This window comes from Entelurus aequoreus, linkage group LG12, assembly GCF_033978785.1.
Source record: "Entelurus aequoreus isolate RoL-2023_Sb linkage group LG12, RoL_Eaeq_v1.1, whole genome shotgun sequence".
Lineage (NCBI taxonomy): Eukaryota > Metazoa > Chordata > Actinopteri > Syngnathiformes > Syngnathidae > Entelurus > Entelurus aequoreus.
Window position 1 is genome coordinate 43,312,598 of NC_084742.1, and position 19,571 is coordinate 43,332,168.

The 19,571-nt window shown below is 39.4% G+C and overlaps 1 protein-coding gene across 3 annotated transcripts in view; it reads left to right on the plus strand.

Moving 5' to 3' along the window:
• LOC133662231 (protein phosphatase 3 catalytic subunit alpha) overlaps nt 1–19,331 on the plus strand; it is a 198,767-nt gene extending 179,436 nt beyond the window's left edge. The window contains exons 11-14 of one of the 3 annotated variants that reach the window (XR_009828078.1): nt 2,295–2,379; nt 5,716–5,813; nt 6,041–7,969; nt 17,637–17,764. Coding sequence is in view for 2 of the 3 variants with exons in the window: in XM_062066044.1 (XP_061922028.1) it covers nt 2,295–2,379; nt 5,716–5,813; nt 7,940–7,969; nt 17,637–17,869 (446 nt within the window). In the remaining variant the exon portion in view is untranslated. Of the gene's footprint in view, nt 1–2,294; nt 2,380–5,715; nt 5,814–6,040; nt 7,970–17,636 lie in introns of all 3 variants that reach the window. The other 2 variants (XM_062066044.1, XM_062066045.1) reach the window with 2 other exon arrangements.
• Nucleotides 19,332–19,571: the final 240 nt, after the last annotated feature.

Below are 19,571 nucleotides of genomic sequence, written 5' to 3' on the forward strand. Positions count from 1 at the left end.
ATTCCCCATTCACTATTTTATATTTTTTTCATAATACCGTATTTTCCGGACCATAAGGCGCACTGCCGATGAATATATATTTTCGATCTTTTTCATATATAAGGCACACCGGATTATAGGGCGCATTAAAGGAGTCATATTATTTTTTTATTTTTTTTTCTGAATGTAAAACACTTCCTTGTGGTCTAAATAACATGTAATGGTGGTTCTTTAGTAAAAATGTTGCATGGATTATGTTTAACAGATCATCTTCACGCAGTCGCTTCCGGGTGCCCCGTTTTGTGAGCGGTCTTATTTACGGGGCTTACCTTCGGCAGCGTCTTCTCCCCGTCATCTTTGTTGTAGCGGTGTAGTGTGCAAGGACGGGAGTGGAAGAAGTGTCAAAAGATGGAGCTAACTGTTTTAATGACATTCAGACTTTATTTAAATCAATAATGGAGCAGCATCTCCTCATCCGCCGGAAATGTGTCCCATGAAAAAACGTTTGACTGGAAGTTCCTTGGGTGAATAATGTAAACCCACTAAACCGGTATGTTTTAGCGCTTTCATGGCTAGTTTACTGACAGATATAAGTAATTTTACACTACTTTATATTAAAAATGACATAACATGAAGATATCGACTTTGTTGTCGGCACAGACTACTAAGGCGGACTCGCGCAATTTTTCAGGACTTATGCAGATCCCAAAAGATCCCATTCAGACTTTACTTAAATCAATAACGAAGCAGCATCTCCTCATCCGGAAAGAACAACAAGGCCGGAAATGTGTCCCGTGAATAACTGTCCGACCGGAGTTTGCTGACAGATATAAGTAAGAACTTTACACTACTTTATATTAGAAATGGCAACAGCGGAGGATGAATGTCCCATAACAAGAAGGAAAAAAAACATTTAAGAAGCTTATTGACTACGGCGTCGGCACGCACTACAAAGGCGGACGAGCGCAATTCTTCAGGATTTATGCAGATCCCAAATACAGATCAGCAGGTACCAGAAGTTTAAGGTACCGCAAGATTTTTTGTTAAAATAAAGTCAAAAATGCAATATTTTGTGGTCAATTTATTTATAAAAGTACCAAAAAGTATCGAAACACATTTTGGTACTGGTACCGGTACCAAAATATTTCTTTGTTTTGTTCTTTGTACCAATGATTGTCACACACGCACACTAGGTGTGGCGAAATTATTCTCTGCATTTGACCCATCACCCTTGATCACCCCCTGGGAGGTGAGGGGAGCAGTGGGTTGGCATCAGGACAACCCTAGTGCAGACAAATGGATTTTATAGAGTAAGAAATGTGTTTAAGTGACGTCACACCAGGATGCAGGGACCAGAAGCAGTGATCACTCTCCTGTGACAGCCGAAATTCTAAGCAAATGTGAATTTGGAAATAAATAAATTGTCCACACACAAGAGTCTTTTATAATTGTTAAAGAAAACATGATGAATGCAAACGATTTGTCCTCCCAACACACCTGCTGTATGCGGTGGACCCGACAGCTATTACCTCAGGTCTAATGTCGGAGGATTGGACTGCAAGGTGGATAATCGAATCAGACTCCTCTGAATCGAATCTTCGACGATTCGAAGACAGCCCTAGTTGCCACTATGTTTAAATCACAACCTCTTTTTTTGATGTTTTAATCTGACATCCCTAACATGTGCTGTTTCTTTCACATAATCATATTATGTCTCTCATGTTTGTGTTTGACTTCATCATCTAATTTATTTTCTGTTTTTTCAGAGTTTTTGTGTTCAAGGCTTTTCGCCTTTGCGCTCGTCTTTTGCTTCCTATCTTGCCATCATTCTCCGCCGCCACCCACACCATTGCCTCGTTCATGCTGCAGCCATCCACTGACAACTCTGTCCCCTTTCTTTGTCTTCCTCTTCTGGGGGGTGTTTCATGAGAAGGACAGCTTATATATCCCCTCAAAAAAGGTACAAACACGAGCCGAGTCCTCGCTTTGTGCAACAGGTTTGGTCAGGCAAACTAACCTGTTAGGACGTGATTGAGGCTCCTCAGTGTGTTTAGTGACATGCTTTGACAGTATTATGGTCAGATGTTTGCTCTAATGCAACCATAACCCCGGGAAAACATATTGTAATTAAAATAACGTTTGTGTATAATTTAACAGGGGATGTTAATCATGTAGGAGTAGCATGTATGCAACGTTGCTGTGACGTGTGGCTCATTTCAAACCTCGGCATCCTCTGACCGTCCAAACTCTCCAACAGTCGCATCGTTCCTGCTTGTTAGGCAGCTGCTGACCATGTGCAACCTTTGACCCTGCAGGTGCCACGGCTTCTGCTCGCAAGGAAGTGATCCGCAACAAGATCCGCGCCATCGGGAAGATGGCCCGGGTATTCTCTGTGCTCAGGTAACCTGCTCTTCTAATACATAGCAATGAACAAGTTAAAGGCTGTGTATGCATCAGATGTGCCACAATAGTATGTTAAAGGTGTTTGTTCAAAATCTATCTTTTTTTTTTTTTACAAAACCCAAAACCCGTGAAGTTGGCACGTTGTGTAATTCGTAAATATAAACAGAATACAATAATTTGCAAATCCTTTTCAACTTTTATTGAATTGAATAGACTGCAAAGACAAGATATTTATTGTTCGAACTGAGAAACCTTTGCAACTAATCGTTAACTTAGAATTTAATGGCGGCAACACATTGCAAAAAAGTTGGCACAGGGGCATGTTTACCACTGTGTTTCATGGCCTTTCCTTTTAACAACACTCAGTAAACGTTTGGGAACTGAGGACACCAATTTTTGAAGCTTTTCAGGTGGAATTATTTCCCATTCTTGCTTGATGTACAGCTTAAGTTGTTCAACAGTCCGGGGGTCTCCGTTGTGGTATTTTAGGCTTCATAATGTGCCACACATTTTCAATGGGAGACAGGTCTGGAGTACAGGCAGGCCAGTCTAGTACCCTCACTCTTTTACAATGAAGACACTCTGTTGTAACACATGGCTTGGCATTGTCTTGCTGAAATAAGCAGGGGCGTCCATGATAAAGTTGCTTGGATGGCAACATATGTTGCTCCAAAACCTGTATGTACCTTTCAGCATTAATGGTGCCTTCACAGATGTGTAAGTTAACCATGTCTTGGGCACTAATACACCCGCATACCATCACAGATGCTGGCTTTTGAACTTTGCGCCTAGAACAATCCCGATGGTTCTTTTCCTCTTTGTTCCGGAGGACACAACGTCCACAGTTTCCAAAAACAATTTGAAATGTGGACTCGTCAGACCACAGAACACTTAGACCTTGCATCAGTCCATCTTAGATGAGCTCGGGCCCAGCGAAACGTTTCTGGGTGTTCTTGATAAATGGCTTTGGCTTTGCATAGTAGAGTTCTAACTTGCACTTACAGATGTAGCGACCAACTGTAGTTACTGACAGTGGTTTTCTGAAGTGTTCCTGAGCCCATGTGGTGATATCATTTACACACTGATGTCGCTTTTTGATGCAGTACCGCCTGAGGGATCCAAGGTCACAAGCATTCAATATTACGTGCATTGACGTCTCCAGATTCTCTAAACCTTTCACCGTGGTTGTTGAAAATCCCTTAATTCATTGCAGTAGCTCGTTGAGAAATGTTGTTCTTAAACTGTTCAACAATCTGCTCACGCATTTGTTGACAAAGTGGTGACCCTCGCCCCATCCTTGTTTGTGAATTACTGGGCATTTCATGGAAGCTGCTTTTATACCCAATCATGGCACCCACCTGTTCCCAATTAGCCTGTTCATCTGTGGGATGTTCCAAACAAGTTTTTGATGAGCATTCCTCAACTTTCTCAGTCTTTTTTGCCACTTGTGCCAGCTTTTTTGAAACATGTTGCAGGCATTAAATTCCAAATTAGCTAATATTTGCAAAAAATAACACAGTTTTCCAGTTTGAACGTTAAAGGCCTACGGAAATGACATTTTTTTTATTTAAACGGGGATAGCAGATCCATTCTATGTGTCATACTTGATCATTTCGCGATATTGCCATATTTTTGCTGAAAGGATTTAGTAGAAAACAACGACGATAAAGGTCGCAACTTTTGGTCGCTGATAAAAAAAGCCTTGCCTGTACCGGAAGTAGCGTGACGTCACCGGAGGAAGGACTCCTCACATTTTCCCATTGTTTACAATGCAGCGAGAGAGATTCGGACCGAGAAAGCAACGATTACCCCATTAATTTGAGCGAGGATTAAAGATTTGTGGATGAGGAAAGTGAGAGTGAAGGACTAGAGAGGCAGTGCAGGACGTATCTTTTTTCGCTCTGACCATAACTTAGGTACAAGGGTTCATTGGATTCCACACTTTCTCCTTTTTCTATTGTGGATCACGGATTTGTATTTTAAACCACCTCGGATACTGTATCCTCTTGAAAATGAGAGTCGAGAACGCGAAATGGACATTCACAGTGACTTTTATCTCCACGACAATACATCGGCGAAGCACTTTAGCTACAGAGCTAACGTGATAACCCGGCCGTATTGACATGTGTTGCAATGTTAAGATTTCATCATTGATATATAAACTATCAGACTGTGTGGTCGGTAGTAGTGGCTTTCAGTAGGCCTTTACGTATCTTGTCTTTGCAGTCTATTCAATTGAATATGGAGGAGACCAAACAAATCAGAGCGTGCTGTTCAGTAGCGTGGCCTCTGATTAGCTCAGCCTTAGACAGTATTAATACGGGACGGCGTGGCGCAGTTGGGAGAGTGGCCGTGCCAGCAACCTGAGGGTTTCTGGTTCAATCCCCACCTTCTACCAACCTCGTCACGTCCGTTGTGTCCTTGAGCAAGACACTTCACCCTTGCTCCTGATGGGTCGTGGTTAGGGCCTTGCATGGCAGCTCCCGCCATCAGTGTGTGAATGTGTGTGTGAATGGGTGAATGTGGAAATAGTGTCAAAGCGCTTTGAGTACCTTGAAGGTAGAAAAGCGCTATATAAGTACAACCCATTTACCATTTACCATTTAATATACTGGATTAAAAAATGTATAATATATTAAAAAAAAACATGTGTGCTTGTCTCACATAAATAAAGATTGTGGTGGATAGAGAAAATTCCTAAAAAGTGCAGTTCCCCTTTAAGATGTGTAGCGAAGCCATCCAGAACTTCAAAATTGAGCATTTTAGTGCCTCTCCTCTCAAAAAGCGGTGTAAACATGTGAGAGAAGATGGATTTTAGTCAGGCGACTGTCTGGACACATTACTGTTGGAAAACCAGTAAAATGTCAATTTTACATAATATGGGCACTTTAAAGCTACAATAAACATATTTTATTTATTATATTAATATTATTTATTTATTATATATATTTTTTTCTATAAATCATCGTACATTTTGAAATATTTTTTACAATAAAATATATCTATCAATGCCCAATTAAGGTCATTTTCTGTGTACAGTCCTGGCCGAAAATGTGACTTATTTTTGTGGTTCAATAACTTTGATGCCTAATTTTTTCTTTTGTGGGATCCCCATAAAAAAATATATTTTTTTTGGTATTTAACAAAGCCATCACATGTTTTCTTAAGAAATACTGAGGCAGCCGAGTTAAGTCACTCCCAAAACTTTTCCAGTCACTTTTGCATCGTAGGGCACACTTTAGTCATGTTACACCACCATTAGTACCTATTGTTTTGCTATTGACTCATACACATATATATAAATATTTGTTTGATGATGCTATTTGTCTCTAGGGAGGAGAGTGAGAGCGTGCTGACGCTGAAGGGTCTCACCCCGACTGGCATGCTACCGAGCGGCGTGCTGTCCGGCGGCAAAGAGAAGCTGCAGAACGGTAAGCCCGCTTGTTGGACAGCACAACTCGTTTTTGCAAACTAACTGGCCCCCGCGGAGACACCTTTGCGGAAAGCACTAGAATATCTCCCTCCGAATGTAGATAATATGTGTCATATGCTAGTGAGAGAGTTATTTTAACATGTGCCCATTTTCTTGTCTGTTCCACTGGTTGGCTTTTCAAATATGATTATTACTTCTATGTCTTTCTTTCTCTTCTCTTCCTAGAAACCGCAGGTATATTCAGTTGTGCAAGTATCCCCGCTTTTCTTCCCCACCCGTTTTGTGAGATCAGTTTAGTTTAGTCCCGCTCACCCTCTCATGTTCAATATTGCAAACTCAAAAGGCTTTGAAATGCACCGGTTTGAGTTGGACAAGTTCAGTAAACACGCTGACTAGTGTGGAGTTCAGCAGTAAGTAAACATGTCTGGTGTACAGTAAGTGAGTAGATTGTCACAGATAGCCAGTAGTGAATGAAAGAGGGAGTAACTGCCTTTTTATTCATTAATAAAACAGGAATCGGGGCAACTTTGCTCGCCTCCCACAAGGTAAAGATTTTTTTTAAATGAGACAATGTGAATAAATGAACAGTGAATGTGTTCAGAAGGCAATCACTTTTAGAGTTTTGCAATTGTAATTGGGTTTCATTAACCTTCAAGAGGTCCTTAATTCCCTCCTTGGGACAAAAAATGTCAGCTGCTTAAAAATTTAAATCAAATAAAATACTACACTGTATATGTTTTCCCACTTTAAACCAGTCAATCTTTGAAAACTCCTTTAGCCTAAAATATCACATATTAATTATATTTGAAAGGGATCTTAACCCTCTAAAGACCTGTAACTTTAACACATAAATACAGATTAAGCCATTATCAATAATAATCTGATTTAAAATTGTAACACATTTAACCCATCTGCAGCAAAACAGTAATAGTTTCCTTTTTTTATTTACTTTTCAAGGGCATTTTTCTTCCTATTATAAATATTATTTGGCCCTAAGATCATTAATTGGCAGGAACATTGATCGTTTTTCTACAGTCAGATTTAAAACAAAAACTCTTATTCAAGAAGCATTTCCCAAAAAGCTGCTGTAAAAAGATTATATATTCATATTCTTTCTATTTGAAATGAGTCAGTTATTTAAAACTACTGTACTTCAGTCTAAAAATATAATATATAACAATATTATTTATACAAAGGAACAAGAGAAAGCTAAAATAGTAACACATTCACGCATTATTCATTATTAATAGTGACACCCACTTATCATTTCAGTAGCAAGACACTAAGTTGATTGCATTAGTCAACATGAAGGTTAATGTGGGATCAAAAATGCCTTTTTAGTTAGAAATAACTTTTTATGTAGCTAGTTTTTAAACTTTATTTATAAATATCTTTTGGCAAATTTCACCTAAATCCATTCAACGCAGCCCAAATGTAAAAAAATGAAGCTAAAGGCCCCAATGATTATTTAAGGGTTAAACTACAGCAAAAGAAAATGGACCTTTTTTGCACTGTTTGGAAACTTCCACGATTGTTTTGCTTGGAGGTACAGCTCTCTACCTCATGATTGGAATACTCAACTAATGATAATCATGTTAAATACAAACCATCACCAAATTTGGAGTATTGAATTATTTTAGCACGAAAACCTGGACAAAAACGTTGGAAACGAGCAAGGTTCTCAGATTCCTGTGGCAACATGGGAAGAATCACATGACCTCCCTCCTTCAGGCCCGGCGTGCTGCTCCGCTATCATTGGTAACGTCATCAACCTCATCAGTCTGTGTGTGTCTTCCTGTGACTTTCCAATAATTGACATTGTTGTTTGTTTAGCAATGGAAACAAACGGTAAGTTGGAAATCCATTTAATGTATCCTATCAAAAAAAAGACACCTCCCACGTCCACTCATTTTCATCCCTGCTTCAAGAGACTACTTCGACTGGACGCCGACCCGTCTTGTCCCACACATTGTCCCTCTGTCTTCCTCCTCCTTTCGCTATACCGTAATGAGGACGTGATGAGTGTTGTCTCTTTGACTTGTTGTTGTTGGTGGGACACAAAAATGACCTCCTCTTTGCTCACCTCTCTCATTCGTTTTGCAACCCCCCTCTTCTTCTCTTCAGCTACTATTGAAGCCATTGAGGCTGACGAAGGTAAATAAATGACTAAATAATCAGGTCTGGCGGCCCTCTTCTGTTGCCCCTCCCCACCCCCACCCCCCCCGTCCCCTACTCCCCTCCATGGCGGCAACGGACAGGGGGCTGTGCTGGGTTTCCATCCATCTTGCTGGTGCTTGAGTAGCGTGTGTTGGGTGTCTGTGCTAAAAGCACATGTAGTTTTTAGCTGTGAGAGCGATTTATTGTAGGAAGCCCTGTGGTTGCGCATGTTTGGAAGGGGAAACACTTCATAGCAGATTTTGTCCAAAATCAGGGGTGTCTGAAGTTCAGGCGTAAGGTAATTTGCTGCCCGCAGTTTATTTTTGTTATTGGCCCGCGAATAAAAAGGAGGATTATGGCTGCACAGAAAAAAAAAGGTTTTAAAAAAGCTCAAATCACTGAAAAATAGCATCTGCAAACTAAAATGCTGTCTTACATTATAGGTCAGGGCTTTTCAGTTCACCATTGCAATGTTTCAGCAGCAAATTCCTAAAAACACCAAATAGCATTCAAGCAGTCCTTAAAAGGGAAAACTTCACTTTTTTGGAATATTGCTTATCGTTCACAGTAGGTATTTTGTTTTGTTTTTGAATTTTAAATATTAACACTCCTAAGACGCAGCTAGTTGGAGAAAAAACCTGCTCAGTGGCCTTGTGGTTAGAGTGTCCGCCCTGAGATCGGTAGGTCCAGTCATACCAAAGACTATAAAAATTAGACCCATTACCTCCCTGCTTGGCACTCAGCATCAAGGGTTGGAATTGGGGGCTAAATCACCAATATGATTCACGAGCGTGGTCCACCGCTGATGCTCACTGCTCCCCTCACCTCCCAGGGGGTGGAACAAGGGGATGGGTCAAATGCAGAGAGTAATTTCACCAGGGTGGTGAAATCAGTGGTACTTTTAACTTTAAATCACTTTAAAAAATGCATCCAAAAACCGCCAACAATACTTCATTTACGTTCCGTAACCTGTATAACAACCAAGCTGTTTGTTACCATTGTAAAAGCAAAGAATTACGAACTGTTTTTGTAGCGTACGAGGAAAGCAAGCGTCTACGTCAGCAGCTGCATCGTTTTTGAGTTTGTAATGCACAACACAATGCGATAGGACACCAATCTGTACTGACTGAAACACATGAACTATCATATTACTGTATCTGTTAAGTATTAGCCCACATTTCATGGTTTTTTTTGTACACTGCTAGCTCGTATGTAGTTGTAATAACAAGCATGATGTGCTGCATGCATCATCATCGATATTATAGTGACTTACTCGATGGACATTTGTCTGTTTCTTCAAGTTGATTTTGGGTATAGTAGGTGAAAAAAAAAAGTGCTATCACTGCAGGGTTTGTGAGCTCTAACAGTTTGTCTTTTGTTGTGATGCAGTTTCTTTGAGCAGTGTCCTCCTTGCCAGATATAAGAAGCCTTTGCATCGATAAAAAACATTGTGTGCAACTCAGTGCAGCAGAAGTAAAAATTTATGTCGGCATACTTTTGCTTAGCAAGCTTCACGGTCCTGACTCTCTGCTCCCGTCGCTCCAGAGTTTCAGCCTTTGTTCCTGCTCACTCAGCTTCCATAACCAGTAGTTCGTCCTCCATATATTCAGGTTCAGAAAGATAAGGTTGCGAACCCTAATTTGTCCAAAAGATTAGCAAGCACAATTTTTTGGCCGGAAGTAGGAACACTCACCTTTGTTGCCGGAAGTAAGGAGTACATTGCTGTGAGCACTAAAATAAATGCGCCCAGGAAAATGAGTAATGCTTAAAATGACCAAAATACAGTGAATATTGAGATGGTGTCTGTTACTACATTATATATATATATATATATATATATATATATATATATATATATATATATATATATATATATATATATATATATATATATATATATATATATATATATATATATATATATATATATATATATTTATATATTTATATATATATATATATATATTTATATATTTATATATATATATATATATATATATATATATATATATATATATATATATATATATATATATATATATATAAATATACTTGCAGTGTGTATATACAACGTTGATGGAGAATTTTAAAGATGTTTTAGAGGGCTTTGAACGTAACACGGGGACTCCCATTAGCCGCATCTTACGAGCGTTTTTTTTTTAATCTTTAGAATGCCAAAAAAATCAAAAAACATGTGTTCTTGTCTGTTATATTGATTGTGAACGATAGGCAAAATTTTAAAAAAAAGTGCAGTTCCCCCTTTAAAACAGCACAGGACCTTTGACTACACAATGGAACCTAGATCTACAAACTTAATTGGTTCTTCAACGTGGTTCACCAACCAAAACGTTCGTATAGTGAAGAAGAGTTCCCCATAAGAATCAATGTAAACATGAATAATTGGGTCTAGCCTCGACTATAGTCCCTATTTTAGTAAAAAACTGCACACTTTTAAGACATAATATATAAATACGTATATATATATATATATATATATATATATATATATATATATATATATATATATATACTGTACGTGTATATGTATATATATATATATATACGTGTATATATATATATATATATACGTGTATATGTATGTATATATGTATGTATGTATGCATATATATTGTATATATGTATATATATATATATATTTATATATATACAGTATGTATATACAGTGTATATGTATATATGTCTTTGTATATATACTGTATATGTATATATATATATATATATACAGTGTATATATATATATATACAGTATATATATATATATAAAATCCAAAACCAGTGAAGTTGGCATGTTGTGTAAATGATAAATAAAAACAGAATGCAATGATTTGCAAATCCTTTTCAACCTATATTCAATTGACAAGATACTTAACGTTCGAACCTGAAGCAATGAAGCAAGACTGTGAGATTTTGGACACATTTAAAGTGTGTCTTATCACACAATGTGATCTCAAAGACAGGCTGACACAGCTGTGACCGGCAAAAAGTATGGCAGTTGTGGAAATAAACTCGTCAGAAGGGCCGCTGGCCTTCGAAGCTCCTCGAAATGGCCGCACCGGTGTGTACGGGGATGTTAAAAGGATGTGCTGTAGGGGTCTCTGCCTCTTCAAATTGGTCGTGTAGGGCTTACAGGAAGTGATGTCATCAAAATGGCAGCCCCATTGGGCTTCCAGCGGCACACACAATTAATGAATAAATCAATGAAACGTTCGTACGCACAAAGAGGCTTATTTGACCTGAAAAGAACGCAAAACGAGGCATTCGTGAATCGAAGTTCCACTGTATAGCATTTTTCCAGTTGTTCTTTAAAAACAGCAGAGCACTCCTGTCGAATAGAGGATCTTTGACAAATGTTCTTGCAGTGGTTCCCTAAAAACAGCACAGCACTCTGTCGCAAAGAGAATCTTTGACTTTTATTTTTCTTTAAACATATTTAATTATTTAGCGTATCATGGATTGGTTTTAGTTTTACGTTATTGAATTTAAAGAATATCAAAATAGTGTGGCCTCTCTGGAAAAAAAAAGTTCGGACACCCCACTCCGAAAGCAATTGAACAAACTCAAATCGATCTTCCAGAGCACCTCGATGCTCGTCCATTGAAGTTTTGCTATGAAGACTGCTCATCGCGACGATGTGCAACTTCCCTTTTCAAACAACCCAAGCAGTTGTGCCTTGTTGTTGCAACCTGTCCGAATTGGCAAACCATTGCATACCTCCTTTGGCGCAAGAACAACCTCAACTGCGCGCTAAATAGTAGTTTTGCCAAGCTGCTATTTACAAGTACTTCCTGGCTGGCCCGCCATAGGGCAGTCCACCTCTGTGGTTCCTCTGTGGCCCTTCTGTGTGCTGTGCTAATAACCTGTGTCTGACCTGTGCTATGCAGCAACTACACGTCCATTCATGCAAACGCCTTTTCAAAGACAAATGGACGGATTCGACTCAAAAATCCCTCATTTGCTGCATGCTCCAAGCAGACCAAACACGTGTTTAGCACCATGGAGTTCCTCTGTAGTTGTCTATTGTACTCTCCAGTCTCGATGTAGTTCTAGTTTGTCAATGTCTCAGTAGGAACCACAACTCTTTTATGTTGTTCCCCTATCATTCCTTCCCTTTCCTTCTTGTTCTCTCGTCTTTTTTCATTTATTTCAATCTGTGACGTGTACCAGGGTACCATCTGGAAACGAAGGGTCCTCGGGTACCTTTTAATCACAAGCGGCATTAAGTCAGACCATTGATAGTTTAAATGCTGTTGGAAAATACTCTTTATCGGAGTAGAGAGCACAATTGTTGCTGACAGAAGGTGACCTGTAGACCCTGATGCCAGAAGTACCCCAAATAGCCATAAGGGTTTTTTTAAACCACTGGTCTGTCTACTTATTCTGATAATACTTTGAATTGTATGTGCTAGGGCAGATTGTTGATGTTGATTACAACTAAAGTGACCTCAAACAACTAGGGATGGGCATCGTAGTTGAAGAAATAGGCTGGTGATGAGCATAAATGCTGTAATTAGAGCCACAAGGTTTATTTAGGTAAACTTCACAGAGGACGGGGCCTTAATTGTATGTAGGTGATAATTAGAGAGAGTCCTTGAGAACTTTCATTTCTTAAAAGGGACATATGATGATTCTAATCTAACGACGGCGTGGCGAAGTTGGTAGAGTGGCTGTGCCAGCAATCGGAGTGTTGCTGGTTACTGGGGTTCAATTCCCACCTTCTACCTTCCTAGTCACGTCCGTTGTGTCCTTGGGCAAGACACTTCACCCTTTGCCTCTGATGGCTGCTGGTTAGCGCCTTGCATGGCAGCTCCCGCCATCAGTGTGTGAATGTGTGTGTGAATGGGTAAATGTGGAAATACTGTCAAAGCGCTTTGAGTACCTTGAAGGTAGAAAAGCGCTATACAAGTATAACCCATTTATCATTTATTTAACTCAAAACACTTTCTGTTGGTGTAGATCAGGGGTCGTCAATGTTTTCCAGGCCAAGGACCTGCAAACTGTTGAAGAGATGGAGTAGGGAACCCTTACTTGTGTTCCTAAAGATACCTTGTTATTGTGCGACACTAAAATATTTAAAAAGTACAGTATACGCGCTGCTAATAGCTTGCTGGCAACTAGCGCAATAATCGCTAGCTGGCAACTCGCACGTTAATTGCTAGCTGGCAGCTTTTGCCGCTAATCGCTAGCTATCTCAAAAGCAAACATGAATATGACGATGTAATCGCCTATTCATGTTTTGATTTTAAACCTGCAGGCTACAGTGAGTAGGGTGGTCGTGCCCAAATAAGTGTGTCCCCCACACTGTGACCTCACAATGTATCCATTGTTTGAAAAATATTGCAAAACGCTGCGCTTAGAGTCATCTAAAACTGCATGCCAGCGCACCTCCAAATGCGTGAAGCTTACGATTTGATATTTGACTTGGGCATTAAGCTCCAGATTGTCCAGAATAGGCCAGCAAGGCTGGTTCTGGGTTGTTCACTAAGAACCAATGTTAACCAAATGCATGCTTCTCTTTCCTGGCTAACAGTGCAGAACAGGTTGTCAGCTAAAACTATGATATTGTTCAAATCAGTAACCGGTAGTAAAACTCCTGCTTTTCTCATGGCCCAAATAGTTCACAGTAGCACTATACATAATCATAATACCAGGGCGTCTAGTGAGGGGCATTTTGTACTCCCTCGTCCCAGGAAGAATGCTTTGCGGAAATCTTTTATTTATAGATCTGTATCGCTCTGGAATAACCTGCCTCAAATTGTCACTGGCATTGAAAGTAAACAGGTTTTTAAAAAGAAAGTAATATTTTATCTGAGTCTTTAAATTAGTTTGCTTGTTGATGATTTGTTTGGTTTTATATTGCGTACTTATATTTATATGGTAATTATTATTATTATTCTGTGACTGTAAATTGTTTGCTTGTTTTCTTATTGATGCTTTTATTTTTATTTTTTTTCTGTATTGTGTAGTTATAATTATATGCTTTTACTTGTAATTGTATTGAATTGTGGACCCCAGGAAGACTAGTGGGTTGTTGTGGCAACCAGCTAATGGGGATCCTTAATAAAAATCTAAAATCAAATCAAACACCATTATTAGGGATGTTCCGATCAGGATTTTATGCTTCCGATAGCGATCACAAGTATAAACTCTACTTTTTTAAATGTATTTATGGCGAGTGCCACTAACAGTTTAACAATATCAACACAATAATTTAATTAGTTCCTTATTCCCTTTTATGACATAGAATTGTGATTGTGTGCGCAAAACAACATCAATAGTACACTCTAACTCGGCCTGGGCAATTATTTTGACTCGGGGGGGGGGGCCAAATTTAGAGAAAAAATTGTGTCTGCGAACCGGTATATCTATTTTTAGGAACACTAATACAAAACCTCACAATAATGTCTGATTGAATGCTAAAAACATTATGACAGAACACCTTAAAAATAGTTTTTTTTACTGAATGAGACACCCAGAATGTACATGTAACTAAAGAATGTGCGATTTACAATATTAATATGAACGATAAAACACTGAATATTGACAACATATGAATGTCACACCCCCTTTCGATCAACATCTTTTGCAATGCAACAAACACAGCAAAATATGAACGCGAAGGGTAAAAAATAAAACCACCTACAATCTGATATATCTGATACATCACTAAGCTTTAGAACTTTTTTGTAAAAATGTCCTTCCGCGTCTGTCCCTGACACCCGCATTTTAGGCTGGCCGCTCTGGAAACACTCTGTGGAAACGCTCCCCACCCACACTGCTTGGTGCCTCGTCTGAGCTGCCGTGACTTAGATTACCATAGTAACTAATTATATTACCATAGTAACTAAATAGATTACCATAGTAACTACTACAGTGGTTCTTAACCTTGTTGGAGGTACCGAACCCCACCAGTTTCATATGTGCATTCACCGAACCCGAACCGTAATCATAAAATGATGTTAGTATATTAAAGAAATACTAATAAAGATATATTTCACAAACAGAAAGTTACAGGAATGTACACATAATCCCATGTTTACATCTCATTGTGCAACGTGTGAATATTTTAGTGAACTAAATGCGATATCTGAAAGGGATACACATTATTTCCAAAGCAGGACCCCCACCCAGATATATAATACTAGTACACAGCTCATGAAAAACATAGTCATTGTAAGTGGGCCAAAAAAATTATATTAGAAAATAATCTCATGGAAATGACTGCTGTCATTTGATTACAATAATAAAAAATTTAACTGGTTATTTAGTCAGGTTTGGGACAGGTGTGCTGCAGGTGTGACCACAGTGCATGTGCACGTCTGACGTCGCTCACATGTGCGAAAATTGTTTGGGAATGCTCAAGGAGTTTTTGCGTTTGCTCACACATATGGAAAATTAGAGGGAACATTGTTTGGGGGGTATCCATAATACGCCGACAGGGAGACGTTTTTATTTACACGATGAGTCGGGCGTGTCTTGACCTCCGCGGCGGAGGCTCTGCCGAACCCCTGAGGCCGACTCACCTAACCCCTAGGGTTCGATCGAACCCAGGTTAAGAACCACTGAACTAGTATATCATGCAAAAGCGCAGATTCCAACCATTAAAATACTTTGTATAGTTCAAGACTTACGGTCATTTGAAAACATCACTGCACATCATAACGGCAGTTACAGTTTCCATCTTAAAGATCTAAAAAAATAGTTTGGGAATGTCCGGCGGGCCAGATTGAAAAACATGCATGCAGCCCCTGGGCCTTAATTTGCCTAGATCTGCGATAAGCGTATTTGAGCTGTTCACTGTTGTTTACAATGAAGTCTGCAGCGCTGTTAATGCTGACTGAGCATTCCAATGAAAAGGCTGCATACACTTCCTCATGCACTCCAAATAATAGAGGGAAAAAATTTATATTTATATGTCATCTCTCCAATTATCTGCTTGCAATGAGTTCCCCATCCTCAAATTGACGACGCTCATCAAAGCATTTACAGTAAGGATTTAAAATCAAATGTCCCATGGTGCAAGACATTTGTTAAAGGCCTTCTGAAATGAAAATGTTTTATTTAAACGGGAATAGCAGATCCATTCTATGTGTCATACTTGATCATTTTGCGATATTGCCATATTTTTGCTGAAAGGTTTTAGTATAGAACGACGACGATAAAGTTCGCAACTTTTGGTCGCTGATAAAAAAAAAGCCTTGCCTATACCGGAAGTAGCATGATGTCACAGGAGGAAGGATTCCTCACAATTCCCCGTTGTTTACAATGGAGCGAGAGAGATTCGGACCGAGAAAGTGACGATTACCCCATTAATTTGAGCGAGGATGAAAGATTCGTGGATGAGGAACGTTAAAGTGAAGGACCAGAGTGTAGTGCAGGGTGTATCTTTTTTCGCTCTGACCGTAACTTAGGTACAAGGGTTCATTGGATTCCACACTCTCTCCTTTTTCTATTGTGGATCACGGATTTGTATTTTAAACCACCTCGGATACTATATCCTCTTGAGAATGAGAGTCGAGAACGCGAAATGGACATTCACAGTGACTTTTATCTCCACGACAATACATCGGTGAAGCTCTTTAGCTACAGATCTAACGTGATAGCATCAGGCTCAAATGCACATAGAAACAATTTTTTTTAAAAACCCTGACTGGAAGGATAGACAGAAGATCAACAATACTATTAAACCATGAACATGTAAATACACGGTTAATAATTTACAGCTTGGCGAAGCTTAACAATTGAAGCTAACTTAGCTACGGAGCGGCGGCGGGCGTTGTAGCTTTCGACGACACCCCGGCCGCCATCAGAGTCGGCAAGAAACATGTATTTCCCCAAAGTTACGTACGTGACATGCACATAGCGACACGCACGTACGGGCAAGCGATCAAATGTTTGGAAGCCAAAGCTGTACTCACGGTAGCGCGTCTGCTATCCAGCTCAAACACAACACAACCTCCTGGTTGTGTTGCTGTAGTCCGCCGCTAATACACCGATCGCACCTACAACTTTCTTCTTTGCAGTCTCCATTGTCCATTAAACAAATTGCAAAAGATTCACCAACACAGATGTCCAGAATACTGTGGAATTTTTCGATGAAAACAGAGCAGTTTGTATGGTAACACATTGGGTCCGAATACTTCCGTTGCCGTTGTGACGTCACACGCATACGTCATCATACATAGACGTTTTCAAGCGGAAGTTTCCCGGGAAATTTAAAATTGCACTTTATAAGTTAACCCGGCCGTATTGGCATGTGTTGCAATGTTAAGATTTCATCATTGACATATAAACTATCAGACTGCGTGGTCGGTAGTTGTGGCTTTCAGTAGGCCTTTAAGCTGTGTTCTGTATATTATGCTTGGTACAACTCTCACGTGACGAGTGGAGTTCTGAACATTCATTGACAAAATCACCACTATTGGATCATGTTAGTGTTGTCAAATGCCCATCCCTGAAAACTAGGAGCTATCAACTCCTCCAAAGGTCGCTCGTTGATTTGTTCTGACTTTTTTTGTTTGGTGTCCCGTCTGACTTTTTGTGTTCATACAAATGCAGGTGTAAGGAAAATAGATGCTAAATGTTCCAGATGGCCATAATCCCAGCTGATCTCCACCTTGTTGTTTGTCTTTGACCTGTCCACCAGCCATTAAAGGCTTTTCGCCCCAACACAAGATCACCAGTTTCGCGGAGGCGAAGGGTCTGGACCGCATCAACGAGAGGATGCCGCCGCGACGGGATGCCCTGCCCTCGGACGCCAGCCTCAACTCCCTCAACAAGGCGCTGTCCTCGGAGACCAATGGCACGGACAGCAAAGGAAGCACCAGCGGAGGAGGGGGAGGAGGAGGAGGAGGAGGAGGCGGCGCAAGTATCCAGTAGATGCCCCCTCGCCCATGGATGCCAGCAGTGGAAGAGGTTGGAAGGATGGGGTGTCGTGTCACTTGCTAGTCTTTGGATATGCCTTCAAATTCTTAGTTCCTGCTAGTCAAAATCTGCTAAGTTATTGCTCAGCCGCGGGACGCCCCCGTGTGCTTCATCATTGAATGCCAGCCACTCCAGCAGTATGGGAGGCGAGATGTCTGTTGCTTTTTCTTTTCTTGTCGGGACGACCCATTTACAATGTACCTTCTACCGACTGTTGTACGTTTACAAAAAGACAGCACTAACAAAAAAAAATGTTGAGAAAAGGAAAAAAAAGGACGGAACACGAGATGGCGTTTTTAAAAATGTAAGGGTGTACAAACTAAGTAAGAACTATTTATTGATATTTTTTTGCTACTCTTATATATAAAATAGCTCTGAAATAATTAGGCAGTCTTAAAAAAAATGGAAACAAAAAAGAATGTTGCAATGTTGTCAAAATGCCAAATAATGGAACGTTTTATGGTTTTGTACATATTACGCTTACCTCAGGTTCTATTTGGTGTGTGCTTTGACCTGATTTTTTCTCTTTTCTGTATAATGGCTAAATAACTCATGACCTATTTTCTTGAGTTTCATAACTGGAATTTACCTATAATTTGCGAATATGTTTTTTTTGTTTTTGTTTTTGTTTTTTAAAGGAAAGTTAGATTTATTAAGGCTTGCTGGAAATGAGTGTTATTTTTTCTCTTTTTAAGTATTGCGAACAAAGTAAAAAAAATAGAAACCCTATATTGTGTAAAAAAAAAAAAAAAAAAAAGTGTCTGCCTATGCATGTTTTATAAAAGTCAACAAAGGAAAGAGAAAATCCGAATACCTTGGGAGCCAGTTTTTGGAATATCTTGCGCTTTAGTGAACATATACTGGAAAACATTTACCTTGCATCTTTTCAATGAACATCCTCAAATGCTCTATGCCTTCTTTTCTAACGGACCTGAGATGGATGATGACCTTGTGTTTTGGCGGCGCTTGTGAGTGCACACAGTCCAATGACGCATGTTTGTGAGGTGTGTGGTATGTGGAACTCCCAAAATGCATGATCAACTGTTTGTGTCATATCAACAAGAAGACAGAAAAGAACAAAAAAAAAAAAAAAGCTCAGTTTTGTACATGTGCCACTCAACGTGTAATTTGGTTCTCCTATTATTGATGATGAAGATTTTTTGGGGAATTCTTCTTTGTATATCAGTTACAAGTTTGATACTGCTCAGTACTTAAACACAAAATGTTGTTATTTTTTTTTGTTTGTTTGTTTTTTTGTTTTTAGAAACTGCTTAAGTGCCCAAGTAATTCACTACAAGACATGAAGCCTTGCTTTTTGTAATTTTACTTCAAAACTGTTGGCAGATGAGGCATGCACTTGCAACTATGAAAGATTAGTATTTTATATAACTGTTCAATAAAAATGTGCATGACTTTACACTTGAAATGTGTCCTTTCTTTTTTGGGAGGGCTGCAGTATAAGTCACCACAGTGTTTTATGCATATATACAAATTGTGCCTGATAGCAATGCATTTTTTGCTGCTCTTTTCTTCTTGCAAACTCTCACCACCCACCATATTTGTCTTTGGGGGAGCGGAGCTATTATAATAACCGCCACAGGAGGGCGCCATTGCAAACCTGCTCAGTTCTTAAACACAAAATGTTTTTTGTTTGTTT